The sequence below is a fragment of the Blennius ocellaris genome, assembly GCF_963422515.1.
Source record: "Blennius ocellaris genome assembly, chromosome: 5".
NCBI classification, from domain to species: Eukaryota; Metazoa; Chordata; class Actinopteri; order Blenniiformes; family Blenniidae; genus Blennius; species Blennius ocellaris.
In genome coordinates, this window is record NC_137654.1 from 11222474 (window position 1) to 11240699 (window position 18226).

At 41.4% G+C, this 18226-nt stretch overlaps 2 protein-coding genes across 8 annotated transcripts in view; one reads left to right on the plus strand and one right to left on the minus strand.

Moving 5' to 3' along the window:
* Nucleotides 1-40: 40 nt before the first annotated feature.
* On the minus strand, nt 41-9686 carry emc1 (ER membrane protein complex subunit 1). Its single transcript, XM_080497291.1, has 22 exons — nt 9577-9686; nt 8498-8625; nt 8347-8412; nt 8167-8260; nt 7961-8089; nt 7611-7737; nt 7300-7449; nt 7015-7182; nt 6596-6667; nt 6375-6473; nt 6183-6279; nt 5305-5421; nt 4457-4656; nt 4037-4186; nt 3787-3948; nt 2963-3082; nt 2736-2873; nt 1444-1617; nt 1098-1308; nt 709-793; nt 493-622; nt 41-352 (listed from the first exon to the last, which is right to left on the minus strand). Exons 1-22 carry the CDS (start codon nt 9666-9668, stop codon nt 173-175), a joined length of 2889 nt encoding a protein of 962 aa, XP_080353417.1. The 5' UTR covers nt 9669-9686; the 3' UTR covers nt 41-172.
* A 320-nt stretch (nt 9687-10006) lies between these two features.
* Nucleotides 10007-18226, plus strand: part of ubr4 (ubiquitin protein ligase E3 component n-recognin 4) — a gene marked incomplete at its 5' end in the record, with an annotated part of 46102 nt that continues 37882 nt past the window's right edge. For all 7 annotated transcript variants that reach the window (XM_080496548.1, XM_080496549.1, XM_080496550.1 and 4 more), the window contains 8 exons: nt 10007-10131; nt 15753-15850; nt 15970-16073; nt 16201-16330; nt 16456-16601; nt 16729-16828; nt 17380-17521; nt 17681-17805. In XM_080496548.1, coding sequence (XP_080352674.1) covers nt 10007-10131; nt 15753-15850; nt 15970-16073; nt 16201-16330; nt 16456-16601; nt 16729-16828; nt 17380-17521; nt 17681-17805 — 970 coding nt within the window. The remainder of the gene's footprint in view (nt 10132-15752; nt 15851-15969; nt 16074-16200; nt 16331-16455; nt 16602-16728; nt 16829-17379; nt 17522-17680; nt 17806-18226) is intronic.

The following is an 18226-nucleotide window of genomic DNA, read 5'->3' on the forward strand; positions in this document are numbered from 1 at the left end:
CCACCCCCACCCCCACCCCCGCCATCCCCTCACCCCTGCAGTCCCTTGTGGGCCTTATTGAACTTTGACCTGTGTTTTTCTACAGGCGTGGCCTCAGCGGTGTCGTCTCCTCGGGCTGAGGTCCGTCGTGCAGCCGCGGGGGGCCGTCGGATGACGATTTGAACGCTCAACTTTACCGCCAGGCCCGGTTGAGCAGTTTGACTTCCGCCAGGCGCTTGCTGATCATGGTGGCAAAGAAAAGGGCAAAGAGGACGCTGCTGATCAGCATGTAGTCGTAGTCATCCTTCAGGACGTCAAACTGCTTCGAGGGATACACGCGTGTCTGGTAGATGTCGAGGCCGTACGCCACAATCTACAAAGGGCAAAAAATATAAATAAAAATACACAATCATATTTAGGCTACAAAATGGAATCATTATTAAAAAATATGAATTCAGGTCAAATACTTTTAAATGGGCAGAAATTTGATGTGCCTCCAATCGGCGAACTCACCAAGCAGGTGGACTCCAGTCCAGAGGGTGCAGTGTAAATCCCCCTCGCTCGTGACACCGTCTGATTGTAGTTGATGAACCACTCAGTGCGGATAATGAGCTCTGGCGCGTACGGGATCAGGTTCTCCTCGCTGGAATTCAAAGTTGCTCGGTCAGACGGATAGACTCGGAGTGCACAAAGATTAGATGAATGTTAAAGTCAAAGTGGAGGACTTACCGGCTCTGCTCGGACACTATTTCCGGCCGGCGTGGGTCAAGGAACATTTTTGGCAACGATAAAATCCCTCCACTGGGCAAACCAACTGTGACAAAGAAAATCAGAACCTGTCAGCAGAGGCAACCGGGCCAAACAAGGGTGAACACAGGGTGTGATCATTCTGGATTACGGTCCGACAATGTAATTTTTTATTTGAGCTTTGCATCAAAGGTTGCGAGCCATGCTAGTGATGCGTTGAATGCTACTTGTTTTATGACTACAGTGAACAACTGTTACAATTTTTTTTTTTTTTTTTTATCAAATTGGAAAGTAACAGATGACCTTGAGGCCCAGAGAGCAAAATGTGCTTTTCCAAAGAAAAGAGGCAAACGAAAACAGTTTCTTCTTACTGAGCAAATGTCGGCTGGTGATTCCCTTCTCGGTCAGGGTGGCCTCCATGGTGGAAATGGAGGAGGGGAAGATGTAGGACTGCTGAAGCACTTGAGGAGCGTGCGGGCGATCCAGCGAGCTGAACACGGTGCTGTTGTAGAGCTCCATGCCTTCGTACAGTTCGATCACAGAGAACTCGTTTCTGCGAGACTTGCTGCTCCAGTACTCGTACTGAGGAGACGGAAAGATGGCACGACAACTCAACTCTGCTTCCATCTCACCGGGTCTGAGCTTCGCGATGAACTATTTTGAAGGCATCGGAGCAAAATGGCAAAACAACAATCGGTGTGATTGAAGTGCGCTCACCACCACCCAGTTCTCAGAGTGAACGACGTGCACTGGTCCTCTGGCTTTCCTCTGAACAGCCTCGTGGATGATGCGACCGGTCACACCGTCAATCAGGAGGATCCCGATGAAACTGCGCTCCTGATGCAAGTCTGTGCTCTCGGTCACAACAGCCAGCAGATTGGGATTCAGATACTGCATGCAAAACAAACAAAAAACAAACAAAAACAGGCTTAAAATACAACCCAGGTTCAAATTAATCATGTTGTGGATTGACAGATATTTTTACATTACGTTCCACAAACATATTTGAAGGGTTCACCTCCAATTCTTATCTAAATGTGACCTTCAAGGTCCAAGGTCAAATTATTTTCATAGTGCCACATCAAAACAGCAGGGGAGTCCAAACTTTTTTCAATGAAGCCAACTTACAGACAAACATAGAAAGGGCCAGGGTAATTATAGTGGTGAAGATAATAAAGCTTGTACTGTTGATTAATTGTAGTGAAATGATGCTTAATAAAGGCTGGTGCTCAAATATAAATAGATCCTGGGCTGTTTGTTGGCTTGTATGTTAGTTTGGAAGCTTCTGTTCCAAAGCATTTTAAACTCAAGGCGAAACATTGTATCCAAGAATGATGTCTTTTGCAAAAAATATACAAATATGCAAATTTACTCATGTTATTATTTCTCCAACACGATGGAATAGGTCTCATGCGAATTTAGATTTGTTTCTTTGGGATTTTAATCAACTAAATTAACGTAGTGAACTCCTTTGGCATATCAAAAAATGAAAAAAAAAAAAAATCTAAAGTGTCCCTATCTTCAAGATCATGGATGAAACCAGGAAAACAATGACCATGTCAGAGACGGCAGCCTCCGCAGTCTGACCAGCTGTTCAATAGGAAGCCATAAACTTACTGATCCCACAGGGATTGATTACAGCATTATCTCAGCTACTGTGCTTTGTCCCAGCTGCTCCGCTAATGTGTGGAGGAGGACGAGGAGCCTGACTAATTATTGGTAGATAAAATATTACATGCGGCGTCGACAGTGAAGACTCAAGAGTCCTGGTCGAAAAAGGTCTGACTCTTATTCATAGAAAGTGGTTGAGAGAGGGGGATGTGACTCACGTGGGAAACTGTAACAAGAGGTGCAGAAATATACTTGGAAAGATGACTTTGCAGTATACAACAGATCGGGAGGGGTGACTCCGCTCTGTCTGCCGTGGGCGAAACGAGCCCAAACAGACCAAATCCGGCACAAATAAGAGCAAGTATATGATTTAAACTCCCTGCAGGCTGCTGGTGTACCTTGTAGAGGACGCTGCGGTCGCCCATTACCCTGCCCTGGGAGTGCACATGCTCGTTGGGCCTCTTTCCTTTGACAGAGACGATCTTCTGGATCTCGGGTGGCATGACGACCTCCCAGATCTGCTCAGTTGACAAGTCCTGAGAGAACAACGTTCTCAAAGTTACTTCATGATTTTTCAAGGTCATGGATTGGCAAACTGTAGTTGATGCAGTAAAACTTTACTTGCCGTTCTCAGTCTGTACCCAGAAAGCCTTCCCTGGCTGGAGTCAATAAGATAAAAGAATATGGATGAAGCCATCTCCTGTAACTGTTGCAGGACGTTTTTCGTAGAAGGAAACGCAGACACCTAAAAGACAAACAGCAGAAACACAGACCCAAACTTCATAAACTGTTTCCTAAATTCCTACAGATAACAGTCATAAGACATCTATTTGGCTGCACCATTTTTTATTTAGAAGTCAACAGACAATTTGACTTCAGACTTTGCTCATTTTTACTCCCTGCTGTAACTGGGGTTCAAACCTGGGTGCCTAAATTCTAACAGGGATAAATAATTGAACTTCCACCACATAATAATACCATGCAACACGCTTAACACTATGTGGTATGTGGAAGTTGGAGCAGAAATTGGAACTTGTATGACAGATATGTGATGGAAAGAATGTTGTGTTCTCTCAAAGTGGACCAAATGGACAGAGTATGTCGAACCTATGAAGCCAGATTTATTTTTTTTTAAGCTGAATGTAAAGAGATGTTTCAATGTTGACTCGCTAATTTTAAAAACAAAGCATCTTCTTTTTTTGATTTTTGCTTCTTGATTTTCCAGTGAGCTGCCCACGTTCTTCTGTAGATGGTACACATTAACATTGAGTTGGAATTAAAATGAATGGAAGTATTGGAAATGTACTGGGAAAAACCAGATCTACAAAGATACTTTGCAATGTGTGCTCAAATAAAACTTCTTTCGCTAAACCGAGAATATATATATAAAAAAAAAAGAAATATTAACATATGAAAGAGAAGTTGCGCACTTAAAATGTTGCCACAGACCTTGTACTGGTCATCAATGAGCAGCAGGACTTTAGCGTAATCCTGGTCCATGAGAGGCAGCATGAGGGACTGAAGAATGGGCTGAGGGAGAGCTGGTGGCGTGACATGGCTTTTCTTTCCAAAGATGGGGTTGAATACATGTAGTGTGGCCAGACCCGAGTCCTGAAAGACAAAGTAATTGTATAGAACACGTGACAACATAACGTAAATAACGTCTCTGGTTAAACCCGAGCCTTTTGTCACCACGTACCTTGTCTTTGATGAGCAGCGTGCACTGCGGGGGGTGAGGGAAGTGTGCAGTTGTCCGTTGCACCATCAGTTTGAAAGCAGCATTAGATGGGATGTTGTCCAGGTAGTGTCTCCATAAAATGCTCCCGGTCTTACTGTCAATTCCAAAGAGCTTCATATAAAAAAAAAAAAGAAAAACAAGTGAGGGGTCAGACGGAGAACTTTCACTTCCGGTTTGCCTGATCTCAGACAAAATAAAGCAGATGTCGCAGTAGAGCATAGCCCATTGTCAATTATCCTCAGATTCAAGTTTTTGGACAGGTTTTTTAGAGGAAAGCTGGAGAAAAGCCAAGCCCCGGTCTCAAAGTGGAGATCCACACAGTGAGGCGAGAGCGCTAACAGTTACACAAACTAAAGGAGAGGCTGTGACGCTGCTGCAAACCTTCCCAGATGCCGTCACCATGACCATCATCTTCTGTAAGTTGAACTCATCTCGAGACAAGTTCTCGATGGTGACGTCGTTCTTGATTTGACTGCGGGGCTTGCGTGCGTCATAGAAAAGCTTCCACAGGTGGCCGATCCAGGCCTGCAGCAAAATGAGCTGCGAGGAGAGCCTCTTCAGGACCATCGACATCAGCCCATCTGGACAGATCACAGCGCTTCGTTAAGTGGAGCGGTTCCACAACCCATCACCGTCATAAAGCAGCATTGCAACGTTCACAAAGAAAAAAACTAGTTTCTTTCTTGACTACGACTCTCTAAGAGAACTAAAAGCGACGCGCTAAGAGAAAAGTTTAGTATATTCTACAAAAGATTTTAGTGGACAACTGATGAACCCTATCCTAAAGCTATTTTTTTTAAACAAGAGCAGGAAAAAAATGTATTTACCTTGAATGGCTGAATCCATATGCAGCAATGGAAATAGGACAAAAGCATAATGAAGTGAAGCTAACAGAAAGCAAGTGAACCCTGATCGTAACATACATGAGGATTACTTTTTAAATGTTGGCCATTTGGTTTATAATCCAATAAAAAACAGGTTTAGTCAATAGCTGCATGCGTTGGGCTTCAGTAGGATTAACAAACCAGTTCAAAACACTTCATTATTCAACGAGAAGAGCCTCCATGGCCAAATAGAACAATCCAGGATATGCGGGGGAAAAAAACAGCCATACCTTTTTTCCCCATCATGTTTTTACCACCACTGAGATTTTTTTTTTTTAGACAACCGAGACTGAAAACAATAAAAAAAAAAAAAAAAAGTAACTGGTCTCTTGGCTTGACATTTACCGGCTTTTTTGCCAAACTCTCCCTCCAGCTCAGCCTGCGTTCCTGTGAGAGGCAGATCCACCATTTCCATCGTCACCACATCTGACAGGGCCTCCTCTCTCGTCCACATCACACGCCCTGGAAAGAAACGCTCATTATTCTTCTGTAATCATTCATTCCACTTTCCACACCCTGTGACAGCGTACAGTTTAGGTCCATGCTTCCCATTCAATCGCATTGTAATTTTTCCATTTGTTGAAATGAGAAGAAAACAGAGTGCGGTTGTGCTCCACACAGTGGCCACATGTTGGCAAAGCTCGCAATGGTTACGAGGTGGTTTGAACTGAAATACTATCGTGAGGTAACACTTGGTTTACCACGCTCTATTGCTCTCTGGATGGCCTCGGTCTCACACTGTCAACACAATGCGCAGATTCAAGTACACTTTCCCTGCGGGTTGCTACATGGAGAAATCAAATTTGAAAAGTAAAAACATCCTAAAATTAGAGCTGTGCTATGTCAAGAAAATACATTCTGTGAATTGTGATCAATTCCTTATGCTTTAATAAAATTTTAAATGTTCAGAATATTTGTGCCACCGAGTAGCAGTAAAGGATGGTGGCTGGAAACAAATATCAGGGCTGATGTGTGACAGGAGGATCACAGCAGCAGTCAAAGAAGTGATAATCAGTTTAGATCAAGCGGGAGCAGTCAGGTTAATGTGGTTCGGATATAAAAGAGAAGCTCATGGTTGGTGAAAGAGTAGGGTAGGCAAGAGATGGAGGAGATCAGTGCAGATAATCTCCTGTGGTGACCGGTGGGGGTAGCAGCCAGACCAGAAAAAACAAGACAAAGGTGAAGAATCTTCAGCAAACCGCAGAGCCTTTTGTCGTTCCTACCTGGCTGCTGGATGAAAGTGAGTGTGTGGTCCTCGGTCTGCACCATCGCTCTGTAGCCCACAGAGTCATCTTTCTTCAAGAATGCCTGTATTGAGAGCTGGAGGACCACATAAAAACAAAATCCCTTGAACACCACCTCTGAAATTCCAACAAATGAATCACTCCATGTATCCTGGCGCCCAGACAACTAACCTTCTCTGGTTTGCCACTATTGGGATCCATGGGGAAAATCAGTGTGGTGTCGAGGAGTCTGCGTCCAGTTTCGGTGCTAAATAGGTTAATATTGCACGCCTTTGGGACACAAACAAGTATTATTCACATTTTTTTGTTTTTTGTTTTATTGTGTTTAATAACTAAAAATGATAAAGCCCCATAATGAGCAACACGTTTCAGCCATTAATCATTTGACTCACAGTTTCATTCTTTGGTGACATGACAGCAGCAACAGTCTTCTCTCCAGTCGTCGCAAAAGACACCAGCATAGCCTATGAATTTAGAAAAATGTGATGAATGACTTCCTTACAAAGAACTTTTGAAGATAATTTCAAAAGTCAATGTCACACGATGAAATCCAAGCCGTTACACATTAAATGAAAGTAACTGCAGCTTACAAGCAGTCTGGCTGTTTTAAACATTTCCATTGTAGGTCCTTTCCCATGTGGTAGTTCAACAGTTTTGCAAGAGCGACAACAATATTTGGTGCTCAGAACCAACTTTCATCACAACCGACTTAAAGAGCAATTATTGAAATGTCTGAATAACGTTCATAGAGAGAGATTCTTTCAACTCAGACCAGCCACACATAAAATCAGTACAAGACCAGATTACTTACAGGTTTGAAATCCCTCAGTGTCACTATCTGATCATCCTTGAGCTGGAGGAGCAGGTAGTGATCAGGCCCAAGCTGCAGGAGGAACTCCGATAGTGGCCGATGGGCTGGGTTGGGCTGGTGTGACACGATGATGGGGTGAAAGTCTTCAACGACTTCAAGCCCAAGGGACTGGGGGGGGGGGGACGACAAACCCAAGACAACCATTAAAGTTGGAAATCGATCGATTTAGACTGAGCATACACATGTATCATGTCACACATTATATTATATTTGAGTTTATTTTACCTGAAGAGGGATCTGTGTCGTCTGTAACTGCTGATGCAAATCTAACGTGTACAGGGACATAGTCGCAGAGTCCACACATGTCAAAATGCCCTGGGCGACCACGGCACAGCTTGCCTGAATATTGGACAGCCACGGAGCTTCAACTGAGGTCTGCAAACAGCGTCAACAAAACACAATGTTGGATTTACTAAATACTGAAGACGGCTTCGTGGCAAGATTGGTATTTTTCATTCGAGTGAATCATAATTCCTAGTCAATACAGCTCACAAAGCTTTAATACATTTTCTGTTGCCTCTCCAGCTCAACCTTACCTGCTTGATTATCTCTCCATCCTCCAAACTGTACTCTACAATAGCAATGTGGGAATGGGGAACAATGCCTAAAACATAAACTTCACCATTTCCACCAGAATATACAGCCTGGTAATCCACAGTTTCACTGTGGAGATACAGAAGAGAAAACAATGGAGGCTTAATAATCCTGTCTCCCATTCACAGTTGGTGCACATCTTTACTTGCATGTAAATGGAACTTTCTACAAAATAATTCAAAACGGGCGACATGTTTCATTTTAGGGATATTGCTTTGGACAAAATTTAGCAGCACTCTGATAAGAAATATCTTAAATTGGAAACAACGACATATAAAATGTGAAAACGAACCTCTCTGGCAGATTCTCTATCCACTTTTGATGGCCAATAGACAGGTAATGAATAGAGATGACCGTTTTCTTTAAAACAGCCACATGTTTCACTGTGTCTTGTTGTCCAATAAAACAAGCCGACTGGAAACTGAATGGAACGCAAAAGCAGTTAGGATAAGGTTACAATGAAAGGAGGAAACTACTGAGATTAATGTTGATAATCACCTGCCAGAGTCAAGCACAACTTCCCAGTTCAAGGCACCGATGTTGATGTCCCAGGACCGCAGCAGACGCCCGTTACCAACGACGAGCACCGCATCTGGGAAGGAAATACAATTTAAGGGACTATCTACTATCAGAGAAAACCCAACACTGTACAAGCTGAAATGAAATATCTGAAAGTACCTTGTCCATGCTGCAGAAGAGCATCAATGTCTCCCTCTGGTCCAGTCCTATCGACATGGCGCCAGACTGTAACAGACATTTTTTTTTTTTTTTTTTAGTTGTAATAACAGCTGAAAGTGTCTCTTAAAAAATATATATAATTTATACTCACAGAGTTCTCCAGTCCTGGTGTTGAGGGCAGCAAAGACATTCTTCTCTGTAGCCACAAGGACCTTTTTGGATGACTGCGCATGTGTGTCAAAATGAGAAAAGCGCACCTTGCCTACATATTGTTGCCTCCTGTCAAACCAAACAAAGAAAGGTGAAACCACAAGCTTGTATCACTACAAGGCAAGTCAAATGTATTGACTTCGCACCATTCAGATACACAGCAATTCAGTGCTGTGTATTCCGTGCAAAAATAACACAATAAAAACAAGGCAATAAAGAATCTTAACCTCAAGAAATTACGATTATGAAAAACATTAAGATAAAGGGATTAAGAGTATAAAGGGGATAATTAATAGCATAAAAATTTTTATTAGAACAAAGATAATATAATAAGTTAAATCAATTTTTTTCCTGGAAGGCCTGAGCGAATAATAGTGTTTAAAAGTCGGATGTCAAAGAAGTGTGTCAGCAGTCCTCAGGTGTTCAGGAAGTTCAGGAACTGGCCTCGGAACCTCAAAGCTGCTTCACATTGTTGGCTTCTGACTCTGAGAACACCGAGTAAAGCTCTTCTCGAGGACTTCCAGGGGTCTGGGTGTTTCATAATCCACAGGTAGATCTGAGATGTATTTAGGCCCAAGACCATTCAAAGCTTCATAGACGAGATAACATTTCGAAGTCAATCCTTTGACGGGGATTAAACACTAATCTAATGACAAACAGCTCAAAATGCATTGCATAAAACATGAATGGGCAATGCTCTGGGTTTTGGGGGTGGACTGGTTAGAAAATAATCAATACGAACAAATCAAATTCACTCATCAATTCAATGCGTTGTTCAGCCCCCTGAATTACAGCTTTTAAACCATGATCGAAAAATGAGCACGTAAAAGAGAAGTTTGTTTCCTCTTTCATGCATTTTACGGCTATTCTGTCCCACAAAGTCAAACCCAAAACACACCGAGTGGCAGCTCGCTGCTGTGACAGGTGTTAGCATTAGCCTTCCCACCTTAAAACATGACGGCAGACATGGAGACACACGTACACACACACATATGTAATCAATGGGTAGATCCGTCTTACCAGTCGAATTTCCCTACTTGATCCTCAAATACACTCTCTACTGTGCTGCATAATAAAATTAATTTTATCCAGAGGAAAATGAGCTTAGCCATGGCCGCTGCAGCTCTTCTCCACAAGGAGGAAACCGGAAGTCCATTCGCTTTTTTTTTTGCCATGCGAATGAGAGGTGCTGCACCCTACAGGCTGATACGCAATACTGTATTCAGATATATATATCTATATATTAAAAAAAAGAAAAATAATTTGGTGCTGTTTGCCTATTTTGAATAAAATTGCTGTTTCAGATTAAAAATACATGATATTAAAACTTTTTATCGTGTTTTGTCGGGAACGCCTCCTTGACAGTTTGTTAGACCGCGAGCGCCCCCTCTGATTTACTACGGCTTCTTCTTCTTCCTCCAGCTGGTTTTTTTTTCTATGGGATTTCAAGATGGCGTCGAGCGGAGGAGATGGGGAACACGAATGGACAGCGGCGGTGCGGCCGCTCTTATCAGCTTCCTACACCGCGTTTGAAACGAAAGAGCTACCTCAGCTTATCGGCTCCATAATCAACAGGTAACCGAGGTTTTTAATTGTTTAAATTCGGCTCGTGTCCGTCTCTGTTTCAGCTGGCTAACTTTACCTACTCGGCTAACGTTAGCTGCGGGCTACTTAAGCTTAACTTGCACTGACGTTAGCTGTCATGCTAACTCCTGCTAACTTACTCTAAATGCAGTCGGGCGTTGATTGACTGGTAACTTTTAAACAATCTCGAGCAAAACTCTACCCTTAGCTGACGGGGTTGACTTTTATTGTGTCGTTATTACGGCGCAGACGCCGCGAGACGTCGCAGTGTAACGTTTAGGAAATTTGCTTCATCATTAGCTAGCTAACACAAACATTAGCCTGCCTGCAAACCAATGGGCCTTCCGTCCCGACATGCTAACGGAATGTTCAAGCGCTCCTTCCAAGTAATATATGACTACGTCAGCTAAGTTTGTTTAATGTGAGCTGGCCTTTATGCTGAACTTGTCATACGCAGCCTAAAATGGACTTGACAACGGACGCATTGCACATGAAATTACTGATAATGCTGGTACGTAATGTGCTGCGCTCGTGCTAAAAGTAGGCGGGGACCCTGTTTTTTAAAACTCATTTCTTATCAGGTGGTGATGCGCCGCATTTAATGTATTGGCAATGGAAAAGTAACAGTTTTTGTTGCGTACTATGTAAATGCACCGTTTCATTTGCCGTTATTAAACGTCAAAGAATCTGAAGCAGTGAGAGACAGATTGTTATAGGAAGAGACTTTCACTCAAGTATAATCACCGGTAGTGCCTGACAATAAATGTAGTGTTGTAACATTTGAATACGTTATACCTGGTTGTTTATCAAGTCATATGGTAGCGACACCTTCACTTTGTCGTCACTCGATACCCCTGTTGGGAGGTGACATAGGCTGAACCCTCGCAGCACTCGAATGAAAAAAAACTTCCCATACGTAGGTTTCGTTTATCAAACTCTGCACTAGTGGAGACTCAAGTTTCATTCCTGTGCCTGCCCTCGTAGCAAGGCACAAAGATTACTATCCTAGGGGCAATTCAATTTGATTATTATTTCATTTAAAACATTTTAAAAAAATTTTCTGCTCGTCACTATTCCACCACCATTCAAAACGTGTAGAGCGTTCGAGAATAAGTCGCTACAACTTTATTAGATATCATATAAGTTAATGATTAGGCTAACTGTTCCTGAAGGAAAACTGCAGAAACCTACAAAAAAAAAAATAAAAAAAAATGTCCCATTCAAAGCGGACAGGAGAGCCACCTCATCCGGGGAGAGGAAGGCACACAGAATTCTCTAGTTTTTTTTTTTATATCTTTTTTGCTAATTTCTTATTAATTCTTGTTTATATTAAGAAAATATTTCTTTGCATGTCAATTGAGCAAGGTCACCAATCATATTAATGACATCCCTGGAGTAAATGAAGAATAAAAAGCTTAACTAACTCCACCTTTTGCATGCTGCACTGTGATACAGTGGCAAGCCTCAGAGTCAGGAGGTTGCTGGTTCCAATCTAGTGGAATTGCTGACCTTCCTGTTTTCAATTGCATCCTCTAATTGTGCATACAAGCGTTTTCTGGAAGGTGTTGGGCTTCCTCACACAGTTACAATTATGTTTGTTGTACAGTTTTTGTTTCATTCATGACTGACTTTCTTGTTGCATACTGCCCTCCAAAGATTGTATCAAGCATATATTTTTTTGTCACAGTCTCAACTTTTGTTTGGAAAGCTCCTCATGATGTTGACACAATAGATTACAAAGGGTGGATCTTTGTGTTGATTGACCAAGGCCTCTGCTCCCCACAAGGCTGGCTCTTGCTTCATGTTGAGATTATTTCTCTTTCACTGTCAGTGATTGGAACAGTTCAGCTTTTTTCTATGCTGTGTATGATTTTGTGATATGTCAAGTATTTGTCGTCTGTGTTGTTAAGTGGTGCTTCATTGGGTAGTTTTGCTTCTGCAATTTAATTTTCTCTTTGTCCATCTTGTATACAGCTTTATCCAATGTAAGGCTCATTTGTGCTACTTAAGCCGTGGTTCCACCGTGCAGTATGTGCCGGTATGGGTCAGGATGCTTTTTCGTGTGTCCCCACTGATAAAAGTTGTGGATGGAAACCCTCCTGTTGTTTACATATGCCGCTTTCCTCATACTGGTTGTTTTGTTAACTCTGTTTATTGAAACGTCGGCGTGGTACACTGTACCCCAGCACATAAGATATTGAAATATTACGGGCAATTCCAGAGTAACGATGGTCACTACCAATCAGCAAGCATCTGCGTTGTTGCTCCCCCTTATGGGACCCATTCTGTAGTGTCAAAAAATCTTAATCGTTGGTTAACCGGTTGTTTCATTACCGGTCCTCCGACAATGTGCAGACGCACCTCTCCATAACAGGAGAGTGAGAGATTCAACGGTTGCTGGGCGCTGCTGTTCAGAATGAGAACGTTTTCCAAGCTGTGTCACAGGGAATAGAGGCTCAAGGCTTTACTTGGATGGCCGCAAGTAAAGCGTTGGTCCATTGACGACTTAAGGCGTGATGACGTCGCATACCTGCGTCATTCACAACCCACCTACATTTGAACCATACTGTCTGGTGGGACTATGCAACAGAAGTTGGTTTGGGTGCGCTTTGCCTTACCGTGCTGTCCCGTCCCGCTCCAGCACATACTGTGCAGTGGGACCGAGGCTATACGCACACAAAAGGATATGTGTGCTCCAACATCATGGCATTTATATTTGAGTGCATTGGAATGAGCATTTTGCGATCCTTCTATCAGAGGGCCGAATACCTAGAGAACAGGAGAGAGATTTTTTTTTAAGGGAGAACTGCAATGACGGGATGAACCGATGACGTCAATGTTGGTGGAGGTTTTTGAGACTGAAACACCTCGAGGTGTCACACAGTTGCTCTTCAAGAACTTCAAATAATTTTTGTTGTCAACTAATTTCAGCACTGTCATGATTCACAGTGGTACTGCTAGATGGTCATTTATTTTATTTTATAGTACTGTATTAGTCCCCGAGGGGAAATTAGTACAGAATTGACCCATTGGTAGCAGCCACACAGAGCAGTGCTGAAGAGGAGCTGGGGGGGGGGTCTTGATCATGGACCCCCAGTGCATATTTTTGGGAATTTGAACCTACGACCTTCTTGCTGTGAGGCAAGAGCGCTAACTACTGCACCACTGTGCGGCCAAATGTGTATGTGTTAGCTTCCAGGAGATAAACAAAAAACACTTCTGAAATGAATGTAGAGTATGGATGGAGGGCTTTGTTTGTGTCCGTTTGTTTACCTTAAAATGACAAATAAATTATTCTTTAGCAGCCGGAAGCAATGAATTATGGGCAAAGGCGCAATACACCCTGAACAGGGAAAGCACAATAAACAGTCATTTTAACTTAAAAGCTACACAAGATCACCAGTTTGTGCTTAAAAATGTATAAGGCTCATCAAACATTTAAAAACAATACTCTTTCCAGGTGGGGTAGAAATACTTGAATTATACAATTACATCTATTGTCACTGTGTGTATGTGGCCGGGGTGTTTTGTTTATTCCGAATGTCACATAGTATAACTCATTTATTTAAAACATAACTGAACTCTAAATAATATTTACAGACTGCAAATAATTTGGTGTGATTTGCAAGATCAACTCTTCACTCAGTTTTGGATCAAACCTGGGGTGTTTCAGTCTTTTCATGTATCATTTGCAGGTTACAAAAAAAAGTCGATTGAAACCGCAAGCATTGTTTTTTTTTGTTTGTTTTCCACCCTGGGAAAGTGCAGCCTTTAATGTGGCAGGAAACAATCTCAAATGGTCCTGTCAATTATACTTTTGATTTTCTTATTGTATTCAAAGAATGTTTTACATTCTGTGAATCCCCCAAAAAATACATATACATACAAGCCTTAACTTTATTTAGCCTTTATTCCTGAAAATGAAGTTTTAGTTATTGTAAAGCTTACATACATGTAAAGCTTTAGTTATTGCTATGGACTCAGGACTTTTTTAATTTGCTACTTTGAGGTCCAATTTTCAGGAAAATTTGTATTTTCTGTCAGCTCACTGTATTGAACAGAGATAACTTAGTTTTCATATAAATACTTTGTATATGTACCAATCAATACTTGTTTATTAACACTCACATTTATTTTCAATGTGCCTAACTCTTGTACAGTAACAATGACTTAAGTTTTTATTTCAAGGCTCCAAGGTTAGAATAAGACACTTGAGTTGGGCTGTTAACCAGGGCTGCAACAACGAATCGATCAAATTTAATTATTAAAAGTGTTGGAAACTAATTTCATTATCGATTTGTGTGTCGTGCGATTTATGTGCCACTCGCCAGGATGCGGAGCCGTTTACTTCACCTTCGGAGATTTGTCAATGGTTTTCTGACTGAAAGTTAAAATAATAATAAAGCGTCAACCTGCAGAGCGAGTTGAACGGAGCGAGGCGGAGGCAGTACAATAGAACCTCTGAGGAGCGGACTGGAAAAGGCCCCGCCATGCTCCCAATGTCCGCCAGTGCCTGCAGGAGCGCACACCATTGTGACCATGCTCCATTCGGGCTCACTGTGTTCCGTAATGATCCCCAAAATATCTCCACTTCAGCTGCCCGGCGTTCTCCACCTTTCCTAAAGTACTTTATGTTTCACTTCAGGAGTTTTGAGCCGCGTGGCTATCTTTATTTGGTTTTAAATTGTGATTGTTCCGACGGGGAAACAGAGGATTTCCTTGCACAAGCTCTGGCGCATGCGCAGTCGGCACGTATAGCCGCTTAGTTATGAGATGTGAATTATCACCGCCTCCCTGCAGTGCTGCTCTGTGAAGCTCCACTCCGTTAGTTTGACTTTCCCTTAACAGCAGAGAACGTAAGACCCGTGGGCCAAGAGCCTCCACTCTGGTCCCACCAAGCAAAGAGGTTATATAGGATTTATACTCGTTTGTTTTTTTTCACATTTCATTGTATTTTGCACCAGAATGTTTCATCAAAATTGACTTTGTGTTGAAATTGTTATAATTTTCAGCACGCACTGTTTGATTCTGTAAAACTATAGACAGTTTCATAACATACACTGTGACCACAACAAAGAAATACTCTGAAGTGTAAATTTCAAGGTTATTATTACAATATTTAACTCGTCTGGTTTACTCAGGATGAAACTGGACTATATGTGGTCCTTGAAGTAAATTAAATCTTCTAACTTGTATACATCTTATAAACATGTCTATATACGTATTTATATTGTATACATCTTTGTATTGGTTCGCTTATGTTCTTTTAAATAGCTATAACATTGTGTTTGGTTGGTTCAATATCAATTGGTCCTAAAATTTGAAATGTTATTTTAACTGATTCATCGAAAAAATAATCAACCGATTAATCTTTAAAAAAAAAAAAATTGTTAGTTGCAGCCCGATTGTTAACCAACTTAAAGACGTTTTTTTTTTTTTTTACAGTTTTTTTCCTTTCCTTTCCTGATACATTACTGTTTTATGAACATTTAAAAAAAGGAGGGATGTATTGTAGTCAAATGAGTTCTTTCACCGGAAAGAAAAATGTCCCGTAAATGTTTAAAAATATGCACTTTTTTGTGTTTAATGCAATATTTCCGTTGTCGTTTCAGTGAATCAGACATTCTCCACCACGACAAACAGTATGAGCCTTTCTACTCGTCGTTCGTGGCGCTCTCCGCGCATTACATCACCACAGTATGCGGACAAAGTGCGTACCATTTTTATCCCCGTCTATTTTTCAAATTACTTCTCATCCTCTCTTCATACTTCCAGGTAAACATGCTGTCGTCCTTCCAGCTTACGAATGTTTTCATTCTCTACTTCCAGTACCAAGGAATCAGTTGCTGTCGGTTGCTGCAGCATGCAAAGTATTGATTGAATTCTCTTTGCTGCGCCTGGAAAACCCTGACGAGGCATGTGCTGTGTCACAGGTGAGGATATTTGTTGTGATTGTAAAGAAATGCTTTTCCCTGGCACTTTGGCTTGAGTCAATTATATACACTTATTGAGTTGAGTTCTTGACTGACGATGTGCAATTCTGTTTTAACTGTTGTACAGAAACACCTGATCCTTCTAATAAAAGGACTTTGCACCGGCTGCAGCAGACTAGATCGCACAGAAATCATAACTTTCACAGCTATGATGAAGTCTGCCAAGTTGCCTCAAACCGTCAAAACCCTTTCAGATGGTGAGTCAAACAGGACTTCACTGATGGCCCTTTCTCCTTATATTTCCATGTGTGCACAGCACATACTGGGGCAGAATGCTGTTGTGCTCAGAAATGTGTTTTTGTTTCTTTGTTTACTCTAATAGTTGAAGATCAGAAAGAATTGCCCAGTGCTGTAAACCCGGAGCTTCGACAGAAAGAAGTTCAGATGAACTTCTTTAATCAACTGACTTCAGTTTTTAACCCTGACCTTACCACCATCTTGGCCTCCCCGTCAGCAGCACACATGCAGGCAAGTATCAGCCTCATCGATCTACTTTAGCCACATCATGTTCGCCGTTAACCGCTCTCAACAGAAATATATTAAATCATTGTGGCTGGTTTGTTTTTATTTACTTCTTAACTTCTCTGAATTGCAGGCTGAGAGTGATTGCGATGACCAAACCACAGATCAAGCCATTCAGGCCAAAATGAAAAATGCCTTTGTCTCTCAGAATGTGTCAAGCTTACAGGAACTTGGTGAGTATTTATTGTGATGTCACAGTAGGTGTTTGTTGTTCTAGAGGGCGTGATTGTGTCTCTCCTCCTGCTAAAAATATATATTTAAAGAATCTGCCATTTTAGAAATGTCGCTTTAATTGATTAGTTATATCTAATAAAGTGATAATAGCCACACGAACAATTATCACAAATTAAAATTGCTACCTAACAAAATTAACAGAATTTGAAAGTAAAAAAAGCTCATGCAAAAGATGTGCTATGATTGACTCAATATTATGAAAAATGTCTTTTATGATCAACTAGCAGGATTGTTTACATGATCAGTTTTGATCGCCATTATAACCCCATAAAGGGTGAGTGCTCTTTTAAAATATTGACACATGCATATAATTAGCATTGATATTTTTTTTTTTCTGCCAATATAGATCGTGTTCAATATTTCCCCTTTACATAGTTTGATTTTCCTTCCATTATAATGTAATGGGTACATAATCTCCTTTTGATCTTGTTTATTCAGATCTGCTTGTTTTATTGTACAAGCTAATTGTCCCTCTATCTTCTGTCTCCAGGTGGGTCAGAGAAGTTGCTACGAGTGTGCCTCAATCTGCCCTACTTTCTACGCTACATCAACAGATTCCAGGATGCTGTATCAGCCAACTCTTTCTTTATCATGCCTGCAACAGTGGCTGATGCCACTGCTGTCCGCAATGGGTATTTACATTATGTTTAGTTGTGGTGACATGTCTTGGTATATTACAGTAGTATATGTTTTGAAGAGATACAATAACCTCCACTGGTTCTTTCAGGTGGTAACGTATTGGAATAAGGTTCTTGTTTCTAAATGTTCTCCTGGTGTTTGGTACTTGCTAGGTTTCATTCCCTGGTGATCGATGTGACGATGGCTCTGGACACACTCTCCCTGCCTGTATTGGAGCCCCTGACACCAGGAAGACTACTGGACATGACCGTGCTGGCTTTGAGCTGTCTCTATGCTGGTTGGTTGAAACTCTCTCAATTCATCAATGAATAAAACTGTGGATGGAACACTGGCAACAATGATCTTCTGTAATTATAGTGTCCATTGAAGTTATTTATTTATTTATTTTAACAAGCATTTGAAAATATTTTTTTTTATTAAGGTTACACAATCATTCTGTTCTTGTTGCACAACATTTTAGGAGCATTTCTTTTTTCTGCTGTTGTTTCTGATGTATCTGGCTGGTACTGCTCGTTTACTATGAAACATGCTTCCACTCATTTGGACAGATTTAGCAATGGCAAATTGGTTCCCCTTAAAAAGGCTCCGTCTGCTGTGACCGTATTTGATTCAATCTAGACAATTGAAGTCTAATAATATCGACACTATAACAGCAACTTCTGTGCAGTTCTACATTTTTTAATTAATCTCATTTTATT